General features: G+C 41.6%; 2 protein-coding genes across 2 annotated transcripts in view; one reads left to right on the top strand and one right to left on the bottom strand.

The window, feature by feature from the left end:
* The window catches only part of CNOT10 (CCR4-NOT transcription complex subunit 10), a 32,511-nt gene extending 20,391 nt beyond the window's left edge, over positions 1-12,120 (top strand). Inside the window, exons 13-19 of the mRNA XM_080339084.1 lie at positions 1,568-1,648; positions 6,571-6,684; positions 8,483-8,613; positions 9,384-9,419; positions 9,525-9,652; positions 10,328-10,403; positions 11,837-12,120. Coding sequence (XP_080195210.1) covers positions 1,568-1,648; positions 6,571-6,684; positions 8,483-8,613; positions 9,384-9,419; positions 9,525-9,652; positions 10,328-10,403; positions 11,837-11,991 — 721 coding nt within the window. The 3' untranslated portion in view covers positions 11,992-12,120. The remainder of the gene's footprint in view (positions 1-1,567; positions 1,649-6,570; positions 6,685-8,482; positions 8,614-9,383; positions 9,420-9,524; positions 9,653-10,327; positions 10,404-11,836) is intronic.
* A 10,005-nt stretch (positions 12,121-22,125) lies between these two features.
* The window catches only part of TRIM71 (tripartite motif containing 71), a gene marked incomplete at its 3' end in the record, with an annotated part of 57,807 nt that continues 53,773 nt past the window's right edge, over positions 22,126-26,159 (bottom strand). Inside the window, exon 4 of the mRNA XM_080339401.1 lies at positions 22,126-23,577. Within this exon, the coding sequence (XP_080195527.1) occupies positions 22,126-23,577 (1,452 nt within the window). The remainder of the gene's footprint in view (positions 23,578-26,159) is intronic.

Raw genomic sequence — 26,159 nt, 5'->3', positions numbered from 1 at the left:
CTTTTTTCCAATGACAATCTTTTCTGTCAACTGACCAAATAATTTATAAAAGTCTGGAGTTTTTGTATGATGAGGTGTTGTTGTTGTGGGGTTTTTGGTTGTTTTTTTTTTGTTTGGTTTAGGATTTTTTTGTGATTTTGTTTGTTTGTTTGTTTTTTTCTCCTTACTGAGGCTGAAGATTGTGAACCAACTTTCCCTAAGAAGCTGTATGCAGCCTATTGAGATGAAGCTTCTCTGGTTTAAGCGAGACTTAAAATTTAAGCTTATGGGACCCACTAAGGTGGCCCTTGCCTCAAACAAGACCTCTTTTTTTTTTGTTTTATTTTGGGGAGGTTTTCATTTGCTTTTATAGGAGTGGGAAAAGGAAAACATGCTCTGTATGGGAGGATCCTCTACTATCTTCTGCTTTCAAAACCAGATGCTTCTTCAGCTTGAAAGAAAAAAGACTCCCTCATCTCTCCCAGTGGTCATTGCGAATTTCAAAACGTCCAGCAACAAAGCAGGCTGTTCTTGAATTCGTGTGTCACGTTCTGAAATCTCTAAGGATTTGTCCCTTCTGACAAGGGACCTTCTGTGAGAGAGCAAGTAAAACATATAAGGCATTTGAAGAAAATCACACTAATTGAACAGGATGGTTTTGAAGCAAATCCCACTAATTGAGCAGGCTGACTCGAGGCGGATTCTGCTCGTATTCACAAGAAAACAGTGAATACTTTCAGTGGTTAAGGGTATTTTTTTAATCTAATTTTTGTCAGAGGCATGAAATATATACATTATACCAGTATTGAGTACAGGTTTGGAGTAGTTGCTATCTGTTTTGAAGGTCTAAGTTGGAGTTATTGTACCTGTTTGTAATGAACAGATATGAAACACCATCAATTAAAAATTTCTTGTTAAGTGGACAGACTCAGTTTCAATCCCAGGTTTTGTTGTTGTTGTTTTTTTAATCTGTTTCTAAACTTTAGGGTACATCTGTCAGCCTTCAATTCTCATGCTAGAAGGAGTTTTTCTCAGCTTATTGGAGAGCAAAGTTGCATACTTTTTAAATAGAGCAAATGCCTGCTCCTCAAAAAAAGCCGAGCAGAATTCTTTAAAAGTGGAATTTTATTTAAAAAAAGACATTTTGAAACAATAACTTAAAAAGAAGGGGAGCTGGAAGTCTAAAGAAGCTGTAGCACTTTGTGGGTTAGTTCTAGAATATATGTGTAATTAGTTTTCAAGATGTCTAGGGAGAGAACTAGTTTACTGCTTTTATTACAGGCTAAAAGAAGAGAGGCTACAAATGCAGCAAATTCGGTGTCTCTCCAGTTTCAAGTTCTCATTCTACATTAAACCTCAAAAATAGCTTAAGGTTGTGAAGAACGGTGTGGGTTGTTTGGTCTGTCAGTCAAATCCTTCCCAGCAAATGTTCTCCTCCTTCCTTCTCTTCGTTTCCCTGGTTTTTAGGCGATAGAATTTTTGCTGTCCTTTTAAATGGGTTGAATAAATATCAATGCTTATTACACTGAGAATTTTTTAATTAATTATTTCCAGTCACTCTTAATAATTAATACTGTTCTTATTCTAGCAATAAGAGTCATGAAGGGGATAAATTCATTGCAGCTCCACCTTCTTCGCCTTTGAAGAAACAAGAATTAGAAAATTTAAGGTAAGTTAAATAATATAAAATATTCATCACTAAATGAGCCTCATCTTAAAACTGTGCTATGATTCTGGAGTCATTTCTAGCTTTTTTTTTTTCTAGGCACTTGCAAGATTGAATTGTAGCTGTTAATATAAGGATAATAAAATAAAATTCACGTGCTTCCTTTCTTCTGGGCTTTGAGTCCAAACAAATAGAAAGCATCCAGAATTTCAATTCAGAAGGTGGATCAGTCTGTTTGATCCCACTCTTAGAAGTTTGGTATCATATATTGGGCAAAACCAAAAAAATCAAGTCCTATAAATGGCAAAGCTAAAAACCTGAGAATGGCTGTTGTGATTGGTGGGAATTACTGTATGGTCCCTTTTCCCTTTAAGGCCTGGATAAGGCTAGTTTGGAATTCAGCCCCCACAACATTATATGCTTGTTGGATGGAAAAAAAAAAGGAAGAGGTAACAGCAGCTATGCTGCTTTCAAATGAGAATGGTGCTCCTTTCAGCAGGATCAAGTCCACAGTTTTCATAAAATAGAAAGAAAATAAACTGTCCGGGCATTTGACTTTCTCACCATGGAAGAACATAGGTAAAATTTGACTGTAGATATTTTTGTGTTCTCAAAGGTCCCTAAACTACTTGTTTAGCAGTCTGAGTGCTCTCCAAACAGAATAACTCCCATGTGTCTAAATAAATATCATGTTATCTGGAACCTCTTTACTTTTCCCCAACAAGATTATAATTTGCTGGCAATGTTAATTATTTCAGGTGGCTGCCACCCCACTGAAGATCTCTGTCACTGTAAAGCTTGCACCTGTTTAGAAATAAGAAATATGATTTAAGCTTCCATTATAGACAAAGCATACAGTAATTTCCCACTTAAACTCTTGGGTAAACACTCAGTTCCAGCCTAACCCCAGGTAACCTGTGTTTTATAATGACAAGCTTAACCTTTACTTTGCTTCACTATGTGTAGCAAATCTACTTGGATTCACTTAAAAGCAATTTAGCAGGAATCTGTGAGGAGACATTACTGAGACCTTGATCATTTATTCTGAAGTGGTACAAGGGTTTGCTACTTGAAATAGAAGGTACTGAACTGAAAACAGTGATGTGGGTTGGTTGTGGTGGTTTTTTAGTTTTGTCTTTTTCTTTTTCCTCCTGGCTGATGTGTGGTTGCCACATGTAAAAATTATGTGGTGTCACATTGTGTTGGTTTTTCTTAAAATCCATAGTCTTTTCTTTTGCAATCAGCTGTTGTTATCTACTGATGACACCTGACAACATGTCAGGAAAAACGGTGCTTCTGGTAAAGAACATCATATAAGGAAAGGAAAAGCATTGCTTTATTTTTTTTGGAAATACTTGCTTTGGTGGTTAAATCCAGAGGACTAGACATCCATAGAGAGTAATTCTGCTAAACCTACTTCCAGTTTTTCTGCAGATAGCCATGAAAAGCAAAATACATTACATTCAAATGTTAATATATTCCACTTGCCTTGCTCACTAAGGATATAAGTGAAAAAATTAAAATTCTTGTCTAGTCAGAGAAAAGTAAGAAAAAATACTGAATGTTGGCAAGTATTCTCCTCAGGAACCAGGTGTCTATTCAATTTAGTTTTTCCATGTTAAGTCACTGGATTGAAAAAGCTCTATTGCTTCTAGAACTGAAATGGGGAGCTTAAATGCTTGCTTTTTTCATTATTTTTAGAGTTGCACATCCTAATAAGAGTTTAAAAAGACTGACTGACTTTGCCTCTCAATAGTTCTTAAAAATTAAAAATACCATGTAGAAAAGGCTTGTCATATGTATTGTTTGGTACCTGTGCACAAATTGGTTGAACAGACTATTCTCATAACAAGCAGTAATTGAATTGCAAGGTTTTAAAAGCAAAAAGCAGAAGTCTGAGGAGGTGAAATGTTGCTGAGAATTCATGTATAGGAAGTAGAAACTCCAGATTTTTCTTCTGTGTTTCTTTTAAACAATTCTGCTCTTTGCTTTTTCTCATCCTCTGAGAAGCCTGTTCCCCTGCTCTGCTCTCAGCCTGTGGTTGTTTCACCACACCAGAAGAGCCCAACACTGTTACCATACACCAAGAGTAAAGGAGTTCTGGTAGATCACAGTGCTACTTTGAAAAATTTTGTGGATGGTATTGTAGAAGTTGTTATAGCCCTTTTCTCCCTAGATTGAGCAACTTCCTGTGAAAATGTTTATTTTCCTCTTCAAAGCATCTACAGGGATAGTTTGATCAGCCGCTTTGTCCTGAATAGACATGAACTGCAAGCCCTTACTATAAGGCATGTGATCAACTTTATCTTTTTTTCTTTTGACACTTCCATTGGCCCTCTCCAGCCCATCGCTATGCTTGAATTATTTTATTTACTTACGTATTTTTGAAGCGTGCATATCCTAGTATTTCCAGGAGCATCACTGACATTGCTAATAATTTCACAGGTAATACTGTTGGGACGACCATTGCTCACCAATATACCTTGTCTGTTCTCCACACCTACCCAGTATTGCCTTATTTGTCCACTTAAAGATTGCATTGGTCTGTTTGGCCCTGTCACGATGCCGCAAGCATATTTAAAATTATTATCACCTGTAGCTGTTTCTTGTTCCACTACATAGTTCTCCCCAATTTCCCATTGCTGGTGCTGTGTTTCCCCATTGAGTAAGCACAGTCTGCATTCTGTATTTCTTAATATTTTGGATTGCTTTGTCTGCACCGAAACATGAAAAGTAGAGAGCTTATATCCACTGTTGTGTTCGGTTAGCTATTTTAAATTATTTTATATCAGTTATTTTCTCTAAATGGTTTGGAAGTGCCATGTTTGGTGCCTTGATGGTAAGTTTTGAAAAACTGGATTTGCTCTGGCTCGCCCTTTGCCTGAGAAACAAGCCAAGTCAGATGTAGAGTTTGGGTTCTGTAAATGTATGGTCAGTGTGGGCTGACAAATCTTGTTGCCCAGACCTGCACAAGAGGCTGTTTGACATAATCTGGCAGTTTAAAAAAACATTTTTCTTTTTCCTAGTGCAAAGGCAGTTTTATTTAGGGCATGCAGGGGCTCAGTGATGCTGGAAGTCTGCTGTGCTCAAAGGCGACCTGGGGAGTTTTGTCAGAATCCTGACCGGGATGAAAAACTAGTTTGTCTTTTCCCTTGTGGTGCAATTCTTCTGCTCCGGTTAGCTGTCAGCTCTCCTGAGCATTTGGTTTAGCTGGTTAACAATGGACCCAAGTGCACAAGAACAGTACTGCAGGGAAGCAAACCTGAATGTTTTCCTTTTCTTTAGATGGCTGTTGCTGAAGAATCTCACCACCTCTTACACAGCTTAAACAGCGAGTCCTTAGAGCAGAGGAGTAGGTGGCAATTTTGCTGGACTTACCTATCATGTGTTTGGAGTGCATCTTGTGTTTGAATTTGTACTTTCAGAAGTAAAAATAATGATGTAAAGGGCAGTAGCAACAAACTCTGCAGGCCTTGACTTGTGTCTAAGGGTATTTAGCTGGTGACGCTTCGCATCTCTGCTGGTTTAAAAGCTGTGCTTCCTTAGGCAGAGATGAAAAGAGGCGAGTTAGAAGCAGGCTGTCATTACAGAGATTTTCTTCTTTTTTCCCCATTCCCTCCCCCTCCGCAGTCGTAACCTTTCAGAAATATTTTAGGTTTGGGATTTGAGCTGGAGAAGCTTTCCTCTCCCTCTCTCAAGCTTTTGTATGTGCTCAGATTTGATGTGACATCTGGGCATGGGGGAGAGGAAGTGGGGGTAGGGACAGAAACACTGGAGACGTTTCTTATCCTCCTTGCGCATAATTAAGGAGCATGCCTCCTGGGAAAGGGGAATAAAGGCACCCCAGGTCCTGCCATGAATTACATGACTTACTGCTGGACCAAAAGTGGGCTTGACAGTTGCCAGAAGGTTGGCGTGGTAATAGCCCACCTACCAGCGGCAGAGTGGAAGGCTCTCCTCCCATCGCTCCGACATGAGACCCCACTAAGAGGAGCTTCCCGGAGAAGGACAGGGTCTGTGCTCACAGCAAGGAGTCGTGGGCAGAGGCTTGTGCCCAGAGGGCAAGGCAGCCTGTGCTGGACAATGTCTTACGCAGTGGAAAATAGCCCCAAAGGCTGCATTTGGGGAGGAGGGGGGAAGTTACTGCAAAGTGTGAAGCTTGGTCTAATGATGGTATCCTGATGTGGGGTTATTGTTTGAAGATGGAAAATACAAGTAGTTCAGATTTCATTACGGAACTGTCAGTGATTTTTGTGGTTTTGGAAAGATAAAGTCTGTGACAGCAACAAAATGCCACATGTCCATCAGAGTCTTGGCAGTGGATTACAACTCTCACTGGAACACAAAACTGGAAGTGCCAAAACTCTGCAGTGTGTTTTGTCCTCCTGTATGCAAACATTGTACAACATAAGAGTGAAATATGTTACAACTTAATTGATTGCTACTACGTGTTTGTAGATTGTATATCATAGAAATCTACAAATCTGCTACCCCTTGCTGCAGCAAAAGGGGAGTGCAGGGAAGTACAAACGAGAGTGCACGACAAAAAGAATAAAAAGAGGGTGAGAAATGGAGTCTTTCTATGAGAAGCATGACACGTGGCGAGGTCCGTCTTTTTTAATCTGTTATTTATGGTCGAAATTGCAAAATCTTACTGAACACAGCACAGTGGTCGTTGTTTTTTACTGGTAGAACACAATGTAATTATCTCCTAATTCAGAGAATGCGGTTGAGGCCATAAATAATGAAACACTAGCTCCTTTACTTCATTGTTTGATGCAAATACATTATTGAAAGTTTATGATGTATTTCTTCAGCACTTAACAAGAAATAAATTGAACAGCTGCATTTGGAATCACAGAACTCTCCATTTAACTTATTGGCTTTCCCCCCCATCCCTTTTTTCTTTCTCTTTTTCCCTCCAGGTGCTCAATACTTGCGTGCAGTGCCTACGTGGCTCTGGCTTTGGGTGATAACCTTATGGCATTGAATCACGCAGATAAACTTCTTCAGCAACCAAAGCTGTCAGGGTCTCTTAAGTAAGTCTGATTTGGTCATTTCTTCTTTCTCAGCCCTGCTTTTTGCTGGTAAGTTCTGAGTTGAAGCTTCCAATGTCTGTAGCTGCTTGCCAATTCTGTATCTGATCCAAAGAGTTGCTTGGTCTGCTTCTGTTCTTGTTGAAGCCCTGACTAAGTGTTCATTGACCCACAGGAACGTGAGTCCCCTCGTTTGTGTACAAATTCCATGTAATTTGGACTCTATCGCTGCTTTTGGTGCTGTTTGTTAATCTCCAGCTATGGGTCCCATGCAGGACCATCCGTTCTCTGTTCTGATGTGCTGTGGGGCTGCCCATGCTCTTGGTGGCACAGCAGGAGGGGCATGACTGAGCAGCTGGGGGTGGTCAATGTCAGCCCAAGCCAGCGTGCTGCTGGAAGCTTGTGGAACTACAGCCTTGGCAGGGAAAGTTTGCTCAGTCAGTAGGGAACCGCTCTTGGGGGTGCCAAATTGTCGCTCCACCTGCTACTGTTGCTTATATAGGTTCTGGTTTTGAGTTTCTCTTCTTCAGTTCTTTATTTGGTACTGTATTTTTTTTGGAGAGATACTCAAAGCTTATTCTGTTTCTGCAGTTCTCATACATCTCTGCCAATAAAAAAAAAGCAGCTTTAGCCCCATCCTTTTGACCTTGTTTGTACATCTAATTCCTGTGTCATACAGAAGATAAAAAAATAGCAGAGGTTTTTATAGTAAAAATGATCTTTTCCAGAACTGGTAAGGTACTTGTAGAAAGCAAGCTAATTTGTACTTATTTGTATATGCTGGCAGCATACTCTAAAGTGGTCAGTGCCAATTAAATTCTTTGGCTCACATGCTTCGAGCTACTGCAGAAGCTCATCTTTTTGCACAGTCATTGTATAAGCAAGATTTTGGAGGAGTTTGCAAGGTAACACAGTTTTGTGCAGGCGGTGTTACCATCATGTAATGCAGATGACAGTTTTTTGCAAAGGCAGAGCACTATGTATCTTGGTCTCAGGAAACTAGGATTTTGTACAGATTGGGAGCATTGTACTGTTCCTGTTTTCTAAAGTGAAATAAATTGCATGTAGAAAGTTATGTTTGCTGTATCAGATCTAAATTGCAGCAGTTACTTTGGATGATTGGCTAATATTTTACCTGATGTTTTGTAATTCATTACAACCAACTACACAGGCAGTTTGAAGTGTACTGTATGCAGCTGCTTAGAACAAGTGTGAAGTTTTCATTCAACTTTTGCTTTAGATTAAATATTTGCAAACTAACTACACTCTCGATGTGACAGGATTCCTTCTTTTCCAAAGTTGAAAAGGAAAGCTTGCTTAATTCTTTTGCAAAACCTGCAGTTGGAAAGGTGTTTGTGCCCCACGGACAGGCCTGTATAGCTGCTGTCCTTAGAAGTGCAGCTATCTCACAGAATTAGTTTGACTTTTATTGAATGTCAAGTCACTTAACGCCTCAAATTATAAATGTATCAAGATCCCAGGGTGGTTTTTTAAGTATTTCTTTTTTAATTCTCAGAGATAAAACTATACCAAGGTACTATCTTTCTGGAATGGCAATTCCTGTGCATGAATTGATTGTCATTACTCAGGTGTAGATTTTTTTCACAACATCAGTGCCTAAAAGCAGTAATGGCAGAATTGGGTATTATGACAACACTTCCTAAGCAAGCTAGCATCCATGCAAGTGTTTCAAGTAACAGTTTTCATGTGCTTGTGTTAAAAACTGCATTCAGTTTGTCTTGCATAACAAATTGAGGGGGTTGGTACACTGACATTTGTACCTAACCCTTTGCTGTTGCAGGTTTCTTGGGCATTTGTATGCAGCAGAAGCTCTCATCTCTCTAGACAGAATATCTGATGCCATCACTCACTTGAACCCCGAGAACGTCACTGATGTTTCCCTCGGGATCTCTTCAAATGAGCAGGATCAAGGTTAATGAATCCATACTTCATTAGAACTAGTTATGCTTTCAGCTGTCTTCCTGCTATAAATTTGTATATACAAACCTAATGATGATTAAGACACCTTGTTTTAAGACTGTAGGTTGCTTGGGGTTTTTTGGTTGTGTTTTGTTGCTGTGGTTTTGTTTTCTTGGCTTTAGTTCCTACTTTGTGTTTGGTTTGTCTTATGTGCGTTTGTCATTCCTTTGAAGTGCCTAGTTCTGTAACATAAATACAACTGTGTATTGTAGCGTTCTGGCTTGTTTGAAGGTAACTTTTGAAAGCTGCTTTTGCTAAATATGCAATTATGGTGAAGTTTGGGCTTCATACCTTCCCTTCCAGCTTTTTAGTCTCTAAACCAGCTTTGGAGTACCAGTGAAGTGTACTTACTGCATTTAGTGAAAGAGATGAGTGGGGAGAATTTAGTCAATCTGTATCTTAATCTTCTTGCAGTGCTTCCAGTTGGCAGTGTGTGTGTTCTGTTACAGGAAAACACTTCAGAGCCCATCTGTATAATTAACTCTGATTTCAGTGATGTGTCTTCAGTTTAAACTTCATTATACTCATCTGCAAAGCTAAAAGGAGAACATTAAAGATAGGAAGTCTTAAGTGGCATAAGCTCTTGAGCAGACTACTGTGTTGTCCCTCTTTAATGTCAGACCATGAAGAAAAAAGTCAATTTTATCTTTTAAAGCTTATCACAAAAATAGTATAAAAAGCTCATGGCTGATGATGGGTTTTGTGGCTTTTTTTCTTTGTAGGTTCTGACAAAGGAGAGAATGAAGCAATGGAATCTTGTAAGTACCAGTCACTGCATTCAGCAGAGTACAGGAACTTATTTGGCCAATTTGGAATAAAAGTGCAAGAAAAAAATAACGTGTTTTTGTTTTTTTTAATTGCAGCTGGCAAACAGACCCCGCAGTGTTATCCTAGTTCAGTCACATCGGCACGAACAATGATGTTGTTTAACCTCGGAAGTGCTTACTGCTTGAGGAGTGAATATGACAAAGCTCGAAAGTGTCTTCATCAGGTATGAAAAACAAAGCTTGAGACGGTTTTAGGAACAAATATACTTCCTTCCTCAAATGCATTGTTGAGCTGCAAGTTGAAACAGCAGTCTTCCAAACTTCTTCTTAGTAGTTGTGTAGGTGAACAGGTTCAAATTCTGTGAAGTTCTCAACTGCTTAAGGCAGTTGTCTTGCTATTTTTCCTCCTGAAGCTGCTTAGGATTGGGCAGGTGTCTGTGCTTGGGCTTTATAGCACACGTGTAAGGCCATCTGTGGATGTAAAGTATAGTAGGTGTCTCCATCTACAATAAACTCCTTGACTTCATAACTGAAGAATATTTGTAAATGGAAAGCTAATAAACAATCCTTAGAGCAGTGGAGGTTACTTTCTTCGCCTGTCATCTCATCAGGAGCCCACCGTAGATTGGCCCAAGAATTACAGACTCGTATTAACACAAGTATACAGCAGATGGTGCTGCTAATTAGTGTGAAGCAATCTTGAAAGGCAGATAATCTTTGTCTCCCCTTGCATGCATAATTAGTTTGAAAAAATTAATTTGAAAAAGCTTATCTTAGTTTATTAATTGGGGGGAGTTTTTGTTAGCTAAGACGGCAGTAACAGTCTTGGCAAGTGGCACTTTCTTTGAGCTGGATATTTCTCTTAAGCGCTTTTCTCCTCGCTCTCCTTTTTCAATAAGGCTGCTTCGCTGATCCACCCCAAAGAGATCCCTCCAGAGGCTATTTTGCTGGCTGTATATCTTGAATTACAGAATGGTAAGGAGTTGTTTGTTTGGTTTTTTTGTTGTGTGTTTTTGGTTTGTGTTTGGTGGGGGTTTTTTTCCCAACATTAGAAACTCTAATTTAACATGTAAGCTGCAAATGTGATTTGGTACTTTTAACATTTTAGGGTTTTTTTTTCTTGAAGTTTGCAGATAACCCTCATAGGCAAAATGTTAGAACAAATTCGTAAGTTTTGAAACGTTCCGTGACCTACATTTGGGATACAAGGAGAGGAAGGTGGTACTCATCATTTCTAGTCTTTATAGAGTTGTGCCAATATTTGCCAATTTAGGCCCCATGTCCATTTTACACTGTTATAGACCTATGTATCCACACCTTCATTTCCATTGTTTATTGCCATCCTGTTCTTATACACTCCAGAAGTCCGCAAAGTTCATCCTCTGAGCTGAAATCTTACACCTCTTGCCCAGAAATGAGTAGTCTTTGACAGGCTTAGGAAAACCCTTGATGAGGTTTATAGCATGAAGAGGGCTTGAAAGGCTTTTTAATGAAAAAACCTGCAATCCAGGTTTCCCAAAGAAGCTGTGTCAAGGCCTGTGTAGCAAGTATTGTACCAAAGCTTTGTAATATCCGTAACGCTGTCTTCCAAACCCCTTCCTTTTGAAGGTTCACTGTGTCTGCATGGAAAAAATTCTCTACAAAATGGGCAACTGGAAAGATGGGACTCGAGTTCTGCAGTATGAGCAGACTGGTGCAGCTGCCCTGGTTGCAGACCTGTGCCCCTTGGGGCTTAATATCCAAGTGTTGTGAAATGCTCGCTGTGCTTGTTCCCCTCCAGTTGTCCTGTGCTGCAGGCAGAGGACTTGAGCATTTGTACTGAGAATGGAGACTTCTACAAAGCTTTGCTTAGAAACATCTTTAGAAGTTGGAAGTTTGGAAACCTTTCTTTCAGCAACAAAGTAGTACAGAGCAGAAGGGAGGAGAAAATGGGATTTAAGTCTCTTACTCCCTTCTAGAGGAGCTAAAACCTTTTTTTTTGTTATATAAATGGCAACAAAAAGATGCATCTCTTCAGAAACTAAAACGTTAGTGAAATAAAAGTATTTGATAAGAGGGAAAAATGATAGTCTTTTCAGAACTTAGTGAGTTTTCTCCCAAAACGTTATAGGTTTAATTTTTAGCAAAGAATAAGTTTTGTTTAAATTGGTATTTATTTGATGGGCCATGCATACAGTTGAGAATCAGATTTCTTCTTTTTAAAACATGTTTTATATACACCCTTGACAGTTGCATTACTGTCTGTGATGTCCCATTATGTGGGGGTTTTGTGTGAGACGTAGTCTTGCTATGCGGATGAGAAAAGAGGTGCCCTTCAGGAATGTAGGTGGTGCTCTGGCATTTTCCAGCTCTGAGATAAAAGGTCAATGTCTCCAGCTATTTTTTTTTAATCCAGAGTTGTCTTGTAGGTAACACACAGCTGGCACTGCAGATCATCAAGAGAAATCAGCTTCTCCCTTCTGTGAAAACACTCTCGGACATGCGGAAGAAGCCTGTTTTCCAGCCAGTGCACTCGATCCAGCCCATTCAGATGCCAGCTTTCACCACTGTGCAAAGGAAGTGAGGTCGTGCTTCAACCTGCTGCTGCCCTGCCTCTGAGGGCTTGGGATTTTGTATATTTTTTTTAACCTAGGACACCTGCATACCCCAATTGCTGGAGTGTGTTCATTTCTGTAAATTTTTAATAAAACACGTAAATGAAAAGGTATGCTTGGATGTGTTTATGAAATAACTTCGACGAAGGGAGATTGGTACCTGTTTTGAATGCGAGTGGCAGCTTATTTACCAAAAAGAAGTGGTTAACCAAGTGTGTAATTCTGTTATTTTTGAAGAGGATATAATGGAGGGAAGTGACCCGTTTACCTGAAGTCCTGCTGTGCTGTGTATGATCTATGGCTGCTGGGTTTTGACACATTATGAACAATGGGGTTGTATTTCTCAGAGAGGCTTTTGCCCAACTGTGCCATGTTGACGTAGCTAGTGTCCCCTGTCCTGCAGCAGCTGGGAGTTGAAGGTTCCCCTGCCCTACAGCATGGGACAGGTGTACAGATGGGCAAAATAAGCAGGTGAATGATCTTAGTTACAAGGAAAACAGGATTGTGTATTTTGTTGTAGGGTTTTCTTTTTGTTGTTTTCCTACAGGTCTTAGCCAAAGGTGGAAGGCATTTGTGTTCCACCTGCCCCTCCCTCCCAAGTTTCCAGTTGTCTCCTTATTATGATTAAGTGGAAATAGCACATCTCTAATGTTAATATGGCAAGGCCCCAATCTTATCTGTGGCTTTCAAATCATCTTTCTCTTTTCCTTAAAAGTTAGCAGGTCACAGGATTGAAGAGATCGTGGTGGAAGGAGATGCTTAGGCCCTTAACAGCTCCAGATGTTGTGCTGCAGTCCACTGACAAGCTGTAGTCACTTGTCATTTAGTTGTTATATAATTAGTACATACCACCCTTTGCAAAAAGCCAGTCTGTGCCCCTTTCTCATTTTTGTGGTCAAGAGGATAGAGGATGAGCCAGCTAGGGCAGTCTCCTGGGCCCAGGGTACAGCTGTTGTCTTGGGAGATGCTGCACTGGGGGGTGAGGGGGGCTTGTTTGGGTTTTTTTTGGTGGTGGTGGTTTTTTTTCTTTCCTTTGCCCTAGTTTTCCTTTGTCCTAAAGGAAGGTGTAATGGTGGGGGTACAGGGCAAGTGTGCTGTGCTTTAAGAAAAAGGATGAGTAGTTTGTGGGGGGGTTTTTTGGGGGGGTGGGGTGTCAGGGGTGTGTGTGTTTTTTTCAAAGCAGTCTCCACTTCAGAGGAATACTCCCTTTTATAAAAAATTTCTGCCTTTTAGCTCAAACTCCAAGGCTATAAGACAGCAGCATGGGGCAAGGACCCTCTGGTCGCTTATGGTGGGCCTAGGAATAGAGATGAGCCATTCTGCCCTGGGACTGCACCCAATCACGTTAATCAGAGCCCAGCACAGAACACAGGCACCTCATCTAATTTCCACTCTCTGGCCCTTTCATGCCATCTCAGCTGTTCTGAGACTTTGCCCAGATAATCTCGAGGCTAGAGCTGGGATAACACCTTATCTCCCTGTGCTGCTGGCATTGTACTTTGCCTGCAGCCACCAGAAAGAAGGTCACTTTTCCAAGCAGCCATTTGGGTGAGAAATGTGAGCAGGAGAGGGGAGGCAGCAGGACAGTCCTGGGTTTGCCACCACGATCTTGAACAAACAAGCAACAACTGACAGAAGAACAATAGTAATTTTATTAAACAATGTGCAAGGTGTAGAATGAGCACAAGCATGCAGCCCTTCAGCAGGAAGCTATCCATCATGAAGCAGTACAGCAGAAAGCTTGAATTACTACTGTTCCATCTTCTGCTAGTTAACTGGCTTCTCTACTTTTCAAGGCTTTTGGAGTAATGACTGACTTCTTCAATGACTGACTTTTTCAATAGCTTTTCTGTTGATGGAGGAGGTGGCACCCCTCTTGTCTTCAGGTAGGAGCACAGGCAGTTTAAAAATAATTAGGAATAAGAAAAAAAGGCACAAAACAGGAAAGAGTGGGTAGAGATCACCTTTCTGAAAGAAGGGAGCACAAGAGCTGATACATCCCTCAAGTCAAAGTAGATTGACTGATTAAATACAAAAAAGTTAAAGATGCTCCCTGTGTGGTCCTGGGCCCTGAATAGAGATTCTTCTTCTCTGCCCTTCCCCCCCCACCCCCTCCAGGAATGCAGGACATTCACATGCAAAAGATGCTAATGCTTTGCTCCAGCAGCTCCCACCTCCACCCAGAGGCACCCAGCGCTCCATGGAAGATGCAGCTGTTGTCCCCCAGCCCCTGGACCTCTTATCGCAGCTACATTTGCATGGGAGCAGCAGCGCTCAGCCACAGCAGTGACTGAAGCCTCCCCTAAGGCAGCTGCACTGACCAGAGCAACTTGAAGAGAGGGGCAGGCAGTGGTGACTTCTAGCAGTTGGGCTTCATGGTTTTTACCATTACCAGAAAGGAAACATATCAAACCACATGCAGGTAAGGAACAGTCAAGGAGTTGTCTTCCTCTCTGGCATTGCCACAGAGTCACAGACCACTTCTGCCTTTAGGCTCTACCTGTAAAGAAGTGAAGGTCAAGTAAAATGGCAAGCTGTCCTGTGATAAAAGCAGCAGAACAGCACAGGCTGGGTTGTGTCTTAAGTCAGTGAAGTCAATAATGCTTATTATTTGGGTTTGTTCCCCTCCTCCTGCCCTTTTCTTCCCTCCAGAATCTCACCCCTGCAGTCAGGTTACTTTCCCTTCCCCTAAGTGGAGCTACTCCTGTTGCTATCTGAGCCTGCTTGCTCACATGCTGGCAGCACTTGTTCAGCAGTGTCCAGAGCCATCTCACTGTGCTCAACCAGGTTCTGGTTGTCTCCAGGTAGAGAGCAGAGAGGAGTCAGGGAAATGCAGACTGAGTACCACACACAGCTGGCCAAGGTGGTAGCCTTGAAACTCACCTGAGCAGCCTCTTCCCCCTTCTCCTCAGGATCTTCTCTCCTCCCTCCTCACAACTCGAAGTGACCTCTGTACTGCTGCTGTGTTGCCAGCTGCTCCAGCAGGAAGAAGAGCCATGGTCTGGTCAAGGATTTTGATGGACAAAGCACAGCATGGTGCTGAGCAGCCCTACGCTTGTACACAGCTGGAGCCAGAAAGCATCTCAGCTTTGAAGAGCTACTGCAGTCAGCACTTCCAGAGACTGGAATCCACCCTCCACTTATACCCGCACTGGGAATTTAGTCTGTGGCTTTGATTCTCAAACCCTGTTTGCTGAAGAGCATCTTCCCCACAACTCACCATTTCTTTTCAAACCTTTTCCGCAAGTAATAATGAAAAAGAGCTGCTTTTCTGCTTTCCCAATTTACATTGGCAGTCTGCTCTGCAAAATGACAGATACATTATGAAATGTTCTGGTGGCTTTGTTTTACATTACCTCTTGGAAAAAGCATTACTTCCACAGTGCCAAAGGTGAAGAAATGGAAACCTAGAAACTGACCTAACAAGGTTAAAACATGAACTTTCTAGCAAAATACTGCAAAACCTGCATGGAATACAGGTGGCAAGTCCAGTATCAAAGCCACTTCCTCCAGTCATGACAGTGAGGCTGTTTTGCCTTTTTTTTGGTAATAAACCAGACAATTAAGAATGACACTGCATCAAAACTACAAAAAAATACCACACACCACACACTTCTCTCAATAGCACCCCAACATTTCTCCTCTGCATTCAAAGCAGATGCCTTGGTTAAAGTTGTCAGTAGTCAGCCACCACCTGGATGCAGCCAGGTTCAAATCAGGCAAGAGGCTTTTCTTGTTGCATCCTGATAGAAGAGAAGGGTTTGGCTGCCTAATACAGAAACACACGTACACAGATTTGCCATGAAAAAAACTCACATTTATTTGATTAAACAAAAATAAAATAAACTGCATAGGAACATTTTAAAGTCCAGAGAGACACTGACTTTGTTTTAAGGCTGCCAGTAGCTGATACATCATCTCCTTGCTACATCCTTCAGCCTTCCCTATGGACCACAAAGATACATTCAGAAGCCTCCATTAACACAAGGGTTCTAACATTTTGCTCACTTATTCTATGTAAAAGTTTGCACATAACCTGTCATGCTTTCTTCTCTGCAGTACTTAACATCTGACATCTAAAAATGTCACGTTTTGTCCAAGTAGAAATGTGATTCCCTTTTTGGAGCATGGAAGTTTCTTGTCACAGCCTGTTTCATTACCAATTACATAGAAAAGCTCTGAGCAGCTCATTAGAAGCTGAGCACTGTCTGTCCTGCTGAGACACTTATTATTATTAGGAGAGCAACACAATTAATCACTAAAGTAAGCAAGAAACAACTGCAACAGAAGAGGAAACTACAAAACCAAAGGACTCGAGAGGCCAAACATTCGAGGACTGCCAAAAATCATTCTGGATCCCGATGCAAACCTGCACCAAGACAATGCTACACTGGTAATGAAGTTTTATAAGATGGGGCCATACATCTACAGTCAGTTAAACAAGGGGAAAAAGAAAATGCACATTTGTGCCATTGGTTTCATGTGGATGACCTCTGTTTTGTTCAAGGCTTCCAGTTGTTAACTTGACTTAAAAATCAGAGGCGTGTGTTCAACACCCTCCCTGCTCCGAGGGATTGTGCATGAACCCAAGCAGCGCATGACAGGTAATGCACAGTACAAACAAGAGTCACAGACAGTAAGAAACCCCCACCAACTCCGGTGACTAAGCACACCTTACAAACTAGTTAAAAAGCTTTTTAGTCATTTCAGGAAAGAAACTAAAACCAAAACCCAGAAAGACATCTCTCCCTCTGAAGGAAAAACCACTACATTTCTGAAAAGTACTCTACAACCTATAAAAGGACTTCTTTTTTTAAACTAGTCTGGTAGTTCAAAAGGAAGTTACTTAACTACATCACTACACAGACACTTAACATTCAGTCAGTAAGGCTCCACAAAAAGAGCTTAAAAAAATTATCTACCTGAGTTTGTAAGTTGATACAATCATTAATAGAAGGTCTAAGACCATGCAGGTACACAAAGCATTTTTAGAACCATTATTGGTTAAACAATGATGGAAAAAAGATGCCAGTCTGGCTTGTTAACCCGTAAGATCACTTAGAGACATCAATGTACATTTTCCACCATAACATTTACCAAACTGAACACAGCCTATCATTATTAGGGGTCTCCTGTACCCACTTCTGTCACCCCCTAATATGAGCAGGGGAGGAAAAAAAGAGACTTTTTCAATATAGTAATCTGAAAATGTGCTTCTGCAACTTTACTCCACAGGTAAGATAAGGGGCATGTTGCATGTTACTATTAAAGTTGCATAAAACCCCAACAGAGCCATTTTAAACTGCCTCTCCTGAGAATGTCTGAACCTAAACTGCCCTCCAGGAATAGGAACTTGGTTGCTTTGTCATGGTGGAAAAAATCCCATTGAGTCAAGAAAGCTACAAATACAATCACCAAGTCAAAAATAAAATAAAATAAAATAAAATCAGGATCTTATTCCCTTCAAGCATTTGGTATAACATTGTGTTTACAGCACTCATAACATCAGTCTTTCCAAACAGGACGTATTTGTAGGCATGCAGGAAAGTTTTTCTCTTGTAGAGAGAAGACCTAAAGGTCTTACGGACATAAGAACATTGCAAATGAAGCGTGTGTCATGCCAGCTAGTAGTGTCATAATACTGAAAAAAGCTTACATTTCCATACTCCTTAGCGAAAACAGAACAAACTCAAAAGCGTTTCAGGTATCTCAGTCCGCTTTGCCTGAACATTTGGTTGATTCTCTGGTAAGGGCAGCTTAATATTTCCACGGGCAGGCAGCAAAACCAAAAGCAACCAGTCACCACATTGTACACACACAGTATTATCTCTGTTTCAATCAAAATGCTTGTCCAACAGGCAGGATGAATCCTTCCCCCAGGCAGATTCTCTATTTCTCAAACCTGTCTGATGCTAAATTGAGGTAGATGATTTGACTTCTGCAAAGTGAGGTAGAACTTCAAGAAAACGATTAGTGGCATCTCTAGTTGTGCATTTTGTACCACAGCAAACTGCGTTTCAAACTCCCAAGGACTCAAAGACCAAAGGTATAATATTTGTCTAACGCAAGTACCAGTGTTCTTTTTTTTATACAGCTCCAAACTGTTTGTCTAAATATCTCTACTTTTAAATACCCTATTACCTTTTGGCACCATTTGGCTTACACTCCTTTAAAACAAACAAACAAAACCACTTTGGCACAATCTCTTTTTTCTTTTAAACCAGAGCTGAACAAAAATCTTATGATCAAAGTTATGGCAAGATAAGCCTATAAGCCTGCTCTTTTCAGAAATTAATTTTGGTTTAACTGTAACGTAACAGACTAGGCCCATTTTCCTGCAATTCCAAGGGAATGCCACGTCCAAGTGCCTTGTTTTTTCTCCCATCTTGGTTCTCTCTGGTCCCAATACGTATTAGTTTTCAGGTGGTGTCTTCCTTCACTTTCCCTACAAGTTTAAGGTTTATGGGCTTCCTTAAATAAGTTACATTTAAGAGGTACTAAATAAAAAGGAGCAAATTATCTGAAGGACCTGCATTATCAAGTACTGAGTCTGCTTCAGTTTGCTACTGAAGTTCCTGCTTAGTTCTGAGAAAGGGCAAGATCGCTTCACAGGCTGGACCCAAAGCAGCCACACTGACTGCCGATTAAGTGTTCTGTCCTGGCAGGCAAAAAGTGTACCGAGAGCCAATGGTTTAACCTGGCACAGTGAAATTCCTTTGGGAGTTCTAGCAGACAGGTCTGTCACCCACATCGGTTTTTCCCCAGCGTCGGAGCTGAGAAGAAGAGTCCTCAGCCCTTCTCCAGGACGCTTCCACTAGTTAAGACGATTACTCTGAATGCTTGTTTGGTTTGCAATCCAGATTCAAAGCTTTGCTTGTTCTCTCTGCACGCATGGATGTTGTGATACTGGGGCATTAACCTGAGAACGTGCATAGCCTGAGAACACGCATGGAAAAAAATCAGAGCAAGGTTTGAATCTTAAGGATTACTTTTTAAAAGCCCCTATGGGGCATCTGATGTTGGCATTGTATATTATCGCGACTTATTTTCATTGCATATAGAACACTCCATTTTATAAGCTACACTACCACTTCTCAATGAGATCACGTGTGCTTAGCACTATCTATGACAAAGATTAGGAATTATTTTGGGTAGCTAAATAGTTGTGTTTTTAAAACAAAAAAAAGCTCCCCAACACACGAGGTCAAATGCTTGAGGTTTGGTTTGTAAGCAAATCCCACTGAATTAAATAGAGAGCAACTTAGAAAGAGTTAAAGTCATCCCTCTTCCTGACAGAGCTGGACCAGGGGGGGTTGTGCAATGGCTCCATAAGAAATAGCAAAGGGCAGCTTCAGTGTCTGTCACTTCCAATATGGTGCAGGCTGGGGAGGGACAAAAAGGCTTCTGCAGTTCAACACAATCCTGAATGCACATTGATTAACTTTTTTTTAATGCCTGGAAAACAACTCCCTTCTAGCCCCAGAGAAGGGGGGAACCCACCAAGCATTAAAGCACAAACAACATTTCTAGCACACTCCAACACTGTCAGCCACTCCGCTCAAGGTATTAAAGAGACCTGGTTTCTTTTTTTTAAGACATGATAGGGTAAATGCAAGGACAATGCCAACTAAACATTAAAGCTTTTTAAACCAGTTTGTTTCTTTGGTATCTAGATCTTGCAGGCTATTAGTTTTCACAGCCCAAGTTGCAAATAATTCTTGGACAAGAATACAAGACAAACATGGACATGTCACAGCTGTAGGCCACCCCCAGAAAAGGAGGCACGTACATAAGCAGAACTTGAGAAAGTTGCAAAGGTCAACTAGCTTTCTCTCATACCCATATTTTGAGTGGCAACAGAAATTTAATGACAGACACCTGTATAAAAGATTATCCTTTAAAGACCATTTTTAAACCGTGCTATCCTAAGATTAAGCCTAACTGAAATATACTGCTTTGAAGAGTTTGCTTCCTCAAGGCTTTGGCTGAAAGGCAACACAGTTATCTGATTTGATTTAGGTGTTTTTCCTCATCCTTCTTTCAAAAGAGGTTTTGCCATCTCATGAATCTGTCTTGTCTCTTCCTGGTCCTTTAGTTTAAGCCTCCTCTGAAGTGGCAGCAATCTGTCTGCACACTTCATCGGGATTTCCACAAAACCCGGAAAGTTAACACTCCTCGGAGGGGAAAAGCAGCAAGAAGGAAAGTGCACCTTGTGATTTCTCACAAACTTGTAAAGAGCCTTTCAACCTCAGGTCACTTTTGTGCACGGTGGCTGGCAGAGAGATGGACCCTTTCCTTGGAGGACGGTTAAGGCTCTTCAGACTTTTTGATAAGAACCTTGTTTAAGTTTCAGAGATCTTCTCTTGCAAACAGAAAGGTAAATACCACAGCATTTCCAAGCCTAAGACTACTGATACATTAATTTTTCCATTGCAGAGAGAGACAGAAAAGCCCTCTGTTCCCTACTTTAACCATTCTAGTTTGCCACCAAAGGCCTCATCCAGAGCGTGAAGCGACAGCTCTGCAGAGACCACATCTGCATTAACAGCTAAACTGGAATGCAAGAAACTGAAGAACAAAACCAAATACTTTCAGGGACTCAAAGTCACCTTTTGCGCTAAAGAGATCTCCGTTCTCCCCAAAAAGTTTCCGCTTCTCAGAAAAGTTGGTTTTATACCCCTGAAAGGGCTAACTTCGCCCTGACTCCAAGCTTCTAAGGATCATACACATTTATTTTACACTGAATTCTTTGGTACTGCCCCAGGAAAAAAGCAGCAAAGTTTCATTTTGATGCAGTTTGCCTTATGCTGGTACTGGTAACTTTTGAGTTGGATCTGTAGCAAGAGATACATGGAGCTACAGGTCCACGCCAGCCTAAAAACTACAGCAGACCTCTCTGAATTTTTCAGTCCAGCTCTTTGGGGAAGCCAGAAGATGAAAAAAATATATCTTTTTGTCACTGATATAGTTATTGCAATCTTCTTTAAACACAAATAACTGTTGACTTCTCCAAAACACACCCTGAATCTCCAAAGCTGTGCTTGTTTCTTACTTTTGGAAAAAGGTACCACTTCTGTTCCAAAATATCCAAATGTTATTCCCTTAAAGTCTCTCTATGGGGAGGGGGGGGGGAAAAAGCTAATCATTTCACAAGAAAGTAAATCAACAGGGTTTGATTCTCCCTGTTTCAATGCTCCTTGTAACCTCTTCTGTTTTTAGGTGCATTGATAAAAGAAACAGTAACTTTTAAAAAACTTATTTAGCTTTCAAGTGAAAATGTAAAAAAGAAATACTCAATGACAGGATACATTAAGGAAGCCTTGCTTTTTTAATCTAAACTTTACAACGACTGCACTAAGCCACTAAAATGAACAATTTGATTTAAACTTAAAAAGGAATTTTTGTGCATTTTCATCAGCTTTACTTTGTGCTGTTGGATTACTGTGTTTGAGAAAAAATACACAGAAATGCCAAAAAAATAAACCCCATGCAAACTTGCTCTTCCCAGCGAGTGAATCCCACTCACTTTCACAAAACGTTCAAAGTCTTCTGGGAACAAGACGCTGTGCTCACCAGTAAATCAAACACACTGAGGTATAAAAAGGAGAACAGGAAAAAGTTCTCTGCTGCAGCAGCAATTCAAAACACAAAAGTCCCCCCTCCCATATCCCCACCCACAGAACTGCAGTATGGTCAAGAACACAAATTCTCTACAAACACCTACTACCATTTTCTCCATTTAAAAAGTTACATAAAGCCTTTTTTTTTTTTTTTTTTTTGGCTTAAGTCTACAGAATTCACCACACAAACCACCTAATGTGCACAGCAACACTTGTTTGTGCATGAAACCCCATCGAGGGAGAGGTAAAACGTTCTGAACTGTGAGTGTGTGGGGATGGGGAGGGGGTGAGAAACTGGGGAGGGAAGGGAGGACAATGAGGTAGATAGAATTTAACTTTACAGGCTCACTCCCTGCAGAAAAGATAAGTACATTCATCTGTAAAAAAATTAAAGATGAGGTAGGTTTGAATTAACGTTGTATTTTTTTCATTTTCTCTTAGAAGAATTTCCCTGAGACAGTTTCTTCCTAATTCAAACACAGATTAGAAGACGAGAATTCGATTGTTTCCAAAGTCGACCACCACAATCATGCCATCAGGGGTGACGGCTATACCTGAAGGACGGTCCATCTGACCAAAGCCGCTTCCCTGAGTGCCAAACTTGCATAAAAAGCTACCATTTGACTCGAAGATCTGCACCCGGTGGTTCCTGGAGTCGGCCACGATGATGCGCCCCTCTTGATCCACCGCCACCCCCTGCGGGCGCAGGAACTGGCCGTTCCCGGTGCCTTCCGAGCCCAGAAAACGTGCAGACTGGCAATCGGGATGGATGACCAGAAGGCGATGGTTGTTGAAGTCGGTCACTACCAAGTGGCCCTCGTGATTGAAAGTCACACCTCTGGGGGAATCAAAGTGCTTCCAGAGTGCCCCTTCGAAGCCATACTTGTTGAGAAACACACCGTCAGGCCCAAAGAGCTGAACACGATGGTTCCTCGTGTCAGAGACCAGGATCTTGCCCTCTGCATTGACGGCCACATCCCATGGGTAATTGAATTGCCCGTTCTTCGTTCCTTTCTCCCCGAACTTCAGAATGAACTGCCCCTCAAACGTGAAGATCTGGATGCGATGATTGTCCTTGTCAGCCACAACGATCCTACGTGAGATGTCACAGGCGACACCAGCAGGACGATCAAACTGGCCCGGCCGGGACCCCAGCGTGCCAAACTTGTGATGGAAGGTCCCGCACGGTTTGAACACCTGGATGCGGTTATTACTGCGGTCAGCAACAATGATGTAGCCTTCTTTGTCTACACTAACGCCCCAGGGGCGGCAGAGTTTGCCGTCGCTGTCTCCCTCACTGCCAAAGGAGAGCCCCGGCAGCCCAATGCCTATGTAGCTGCGCCCAGATTTCACCACGACCTTGAAGGGGCTGTTCTCAATGTGTTGGTTGCACATCATCACGGACACCAGGTGCTCTCCCTCTAGCTGTGGACGGTAGCTGACCACATAGGTCCCATTCTGCTGATCACTGACATCTGCCCCAAAAAGGTTTCCATCCGGGCCCATCACCACTGCAGAGATCATGTCACCTCCTGAAAGGCGAGGCTCACCGTCGTGGTCGTAGCCTATCACTGTGAAAGAGGCCACTTTGCCCTGCAGTGCACGCTTGAGGCCTTCCCCGGTGGCTTTGGTCAGAGGCGCAAAAGCCCCACTGCTGACAAAGCCCATAGATTTAATGGCCATATACAATGCCTGGTCAGGGGGGGTGAACATGATCCTGTCATCTTCCTGTGGCTGAAGAAGGCCTCTCACACTCTTCAGCTCCTGCACTTGAGCCAGCATGCGGTCCCGAGCCAGAAGAATATCCATGGTACGACCCTCCTCCAGGACCTGCTGAACAGCACTAATGGTGTTGTCCAGCTTATTTAGGTTCTGACGTAACTTCTCAACTTGCAAGTAGAGTGACTTAGCCTTGACTTGACGAATCTTTTCCACCTTGGGGGGTACAGGGAGGAGAGAAGAGCACACTTATATCAGGAAAGACAATCCATGACACAAACATTTCCTAATGTCACCCTTCTACATAGAAAATGGTTGTGCAGTTGTTGCAGCACGTTGACACAGAACTGCAGAACACGTCTCTAAAAGCTGTGATGTAGGCAAGCAGAAATGAGGAAAAGTAATTATTTATCTGAATTCGGGATTATTATTCTCTTCCACCCTCCAGCCAAAAAAAAACCCACCCCAAATCACACATGCTTACTCTGCAGATGGGCTGCATCAGAGTGCCATCTGAAAGAAAGAATCAGGTGCTTACTAATAATGATTTGCTTCCTCAAATGCTATTCTATTTTTCAGTTGCAAGGTACTTGACAAATCATCTGAAGGTATGTCTTGTTTAAGACTCCAGGGAGGACAGAGGTTACAGCAGGCGCTCAGGAAAGAGCAGACTCTGAGGCTTCCCTAACCAGAATTGAGACCAATTTCAGAGAGTAGGCTCTTATCACACAAAGCTGAGGCTGAGAGTCAGCACCAGCTAATGTAGACGGGCTCTTGTCATTCCCCTGCCTGCCAGAACTGTTTTCGTGTGACTGGATAACCCCAGACATCTACCTCCAGGGATTTCTAGGGTCCAATTATTTTAATATTTTCTTGCAAATACTGACAGTCATGCTGAGCTAGTGCTTTTATAACAGGATGCTTTATAATGTCACTTCAAATGACACAGATGGTTGCTGCCAGTCCCTGCTTGGGGGACTGAACCTCAAGCAAAAATGGTTTGTTTGTAACTATTTTATATAAGCCTGTGTTTATCTTTACTTGTGAAAAACCACCTTAGACCATCTGGCAATGACACCTGCCTTGTAAAACTAATGAAACATGTAATTGCTTTGCTGTTGCAAAAATACATTTCCTTATGTCTGAATACCTGCTTGGCTGCAGTACAATAGCAGCAAATAGGTTTTAATGAGGGACAACTCCTTGGTTGTATACTGACTAGATAACAGATGTACAAACATGCAATTTCATTTAAAGTTGAGGCATGCAGGTTTTGCCAGACTGTTTAAAAAAAATACTGTCAGATGCTTCCTCCAATAGATTTCCAAAAGAGATTACTAATTTTAGGCCTCATCTTAATTAATCCTTGGTTTCAGCTTTGGTACCCAAAATTCTTCACTAACACTCTCCATATACCAGGAATACCTCAAAAGAGAAGCCTGACAAGCTTCCTGCAGAAGGCTAACAGTAGAAAATGAACTCATCTCCCTTGATCCAAATTCCCCAGAAAAAAAAGCAGCATTAGAAGTACAGTAACAATATAAAGTGTATTTATAATCTTGCCACTGACACAAAAGAACTACAGAAAAACAAACTTCCCTTTTAGGGGATTAGTGTCCATACAGTAAACGCTTACCAGAGTGGTCATTTTGCTGGCAACAGATACTAAACCAAAAGATCACCGTTCCAATCAGTGTTGGTAAAAAAAAGGTAGGGAAGAATATTTTAGCAGGATGACTCTGCTTCATGGCAGCCTCACCAACCACATGTAATGCCATCCTGCCTGCCTCGCTAATGCAGGCAGCAGCCACACAGCACCTGGTTTCCTGCCATACTTTATATGGTGTGACTGTGTAGTATAGGAGCACTCCCAATGTTCTCAACTTTTCCCATCTTGACCACACATTTCTGCTGCCCTGTACCAGTACCAGCAACCACATGGTTATAGGAGAAGTCAGTTTGACCCACTCATCTAAAAGACAATCCAACAGCAGGGAGTGGCTTTCTGTTCAATTCTACAAGTGGGACCCAAAGGTCCAATCTGAACTAATCTGTGTTAAACAGCCAGAGAAGAATCACAACCACTGAGATGCCTTTCTGGAATATGAACCTTTGCTGTTAAATCCTTTCCTCCTCTCAAAATACCACAGACGTATCGTGGCTGAAGCGAGTGGAGGAGTTTGGGATCATGCAGATACTCTTGCTGGAGAGTATTCTTTTCTTCTACTAGTAGTACCAAAAAAAAAAATATTCAGAGGGACACTGCCTTGATTGAGATTAAATCAAGTTTTTAGGTGTAAGGACAACAAAAGTTAACTTTACAGAATTTATAGTAGTCTTTCTAAAGAAGGACACAGAATATACAGCTTTATTCCTTCCCTTTGAAGAAGATCACGTAAGGAAATCCATATACTGCACACTCAATTCTACAGTAATATATTCAAGAGGCTTTGAAGTAATTCTTTAAAGAAGGTGTTTAAAGGCAACCTCTTCCCTGCTCGGTACAGAGATGCAAGGCAGAGCTGTGGAGCCAGCAGAGGGAGCGCCCACCACACCTGTGGGGCTGAGCTTCTGGCAGGACACCACAGTCCCTACAAAAACCCAGCCAGTTTCTCAGAGATACCTTCAGCACAAAACCAACCAGGGCCAAAATACAGCATCCTGCCACCTGTAGCAAAATGAGTTCACTGTGAACTGCAGTGTTTCAGCTCAGTGCTCCCTGGGTGGCTACCAGAATCTGGCCACATATTAGTGAGAAAGCATGTTTTCAGTTTGAAAGGGCACTTGCCATCAGTTCA

The sequence above is a fragment of the Nesoenas mayeri genome (genome assembly GCF_963082525.1).
Source record: "Nesoenas mayeri genome assembly, chromosome: 2".
NCBI classification, from domain to species: domain Eukaryota; kingdom Metazoa; phylum Chordata; class Aves; order Columbiformes; family Columbidae; genus Nesoenas; species Nesoenas mayeri.
The sequence above is the reverse complement of the archived record's forward strand: the minus strand, read 5'-3'. Positions and strand labels throughout refer to the sequence as shown.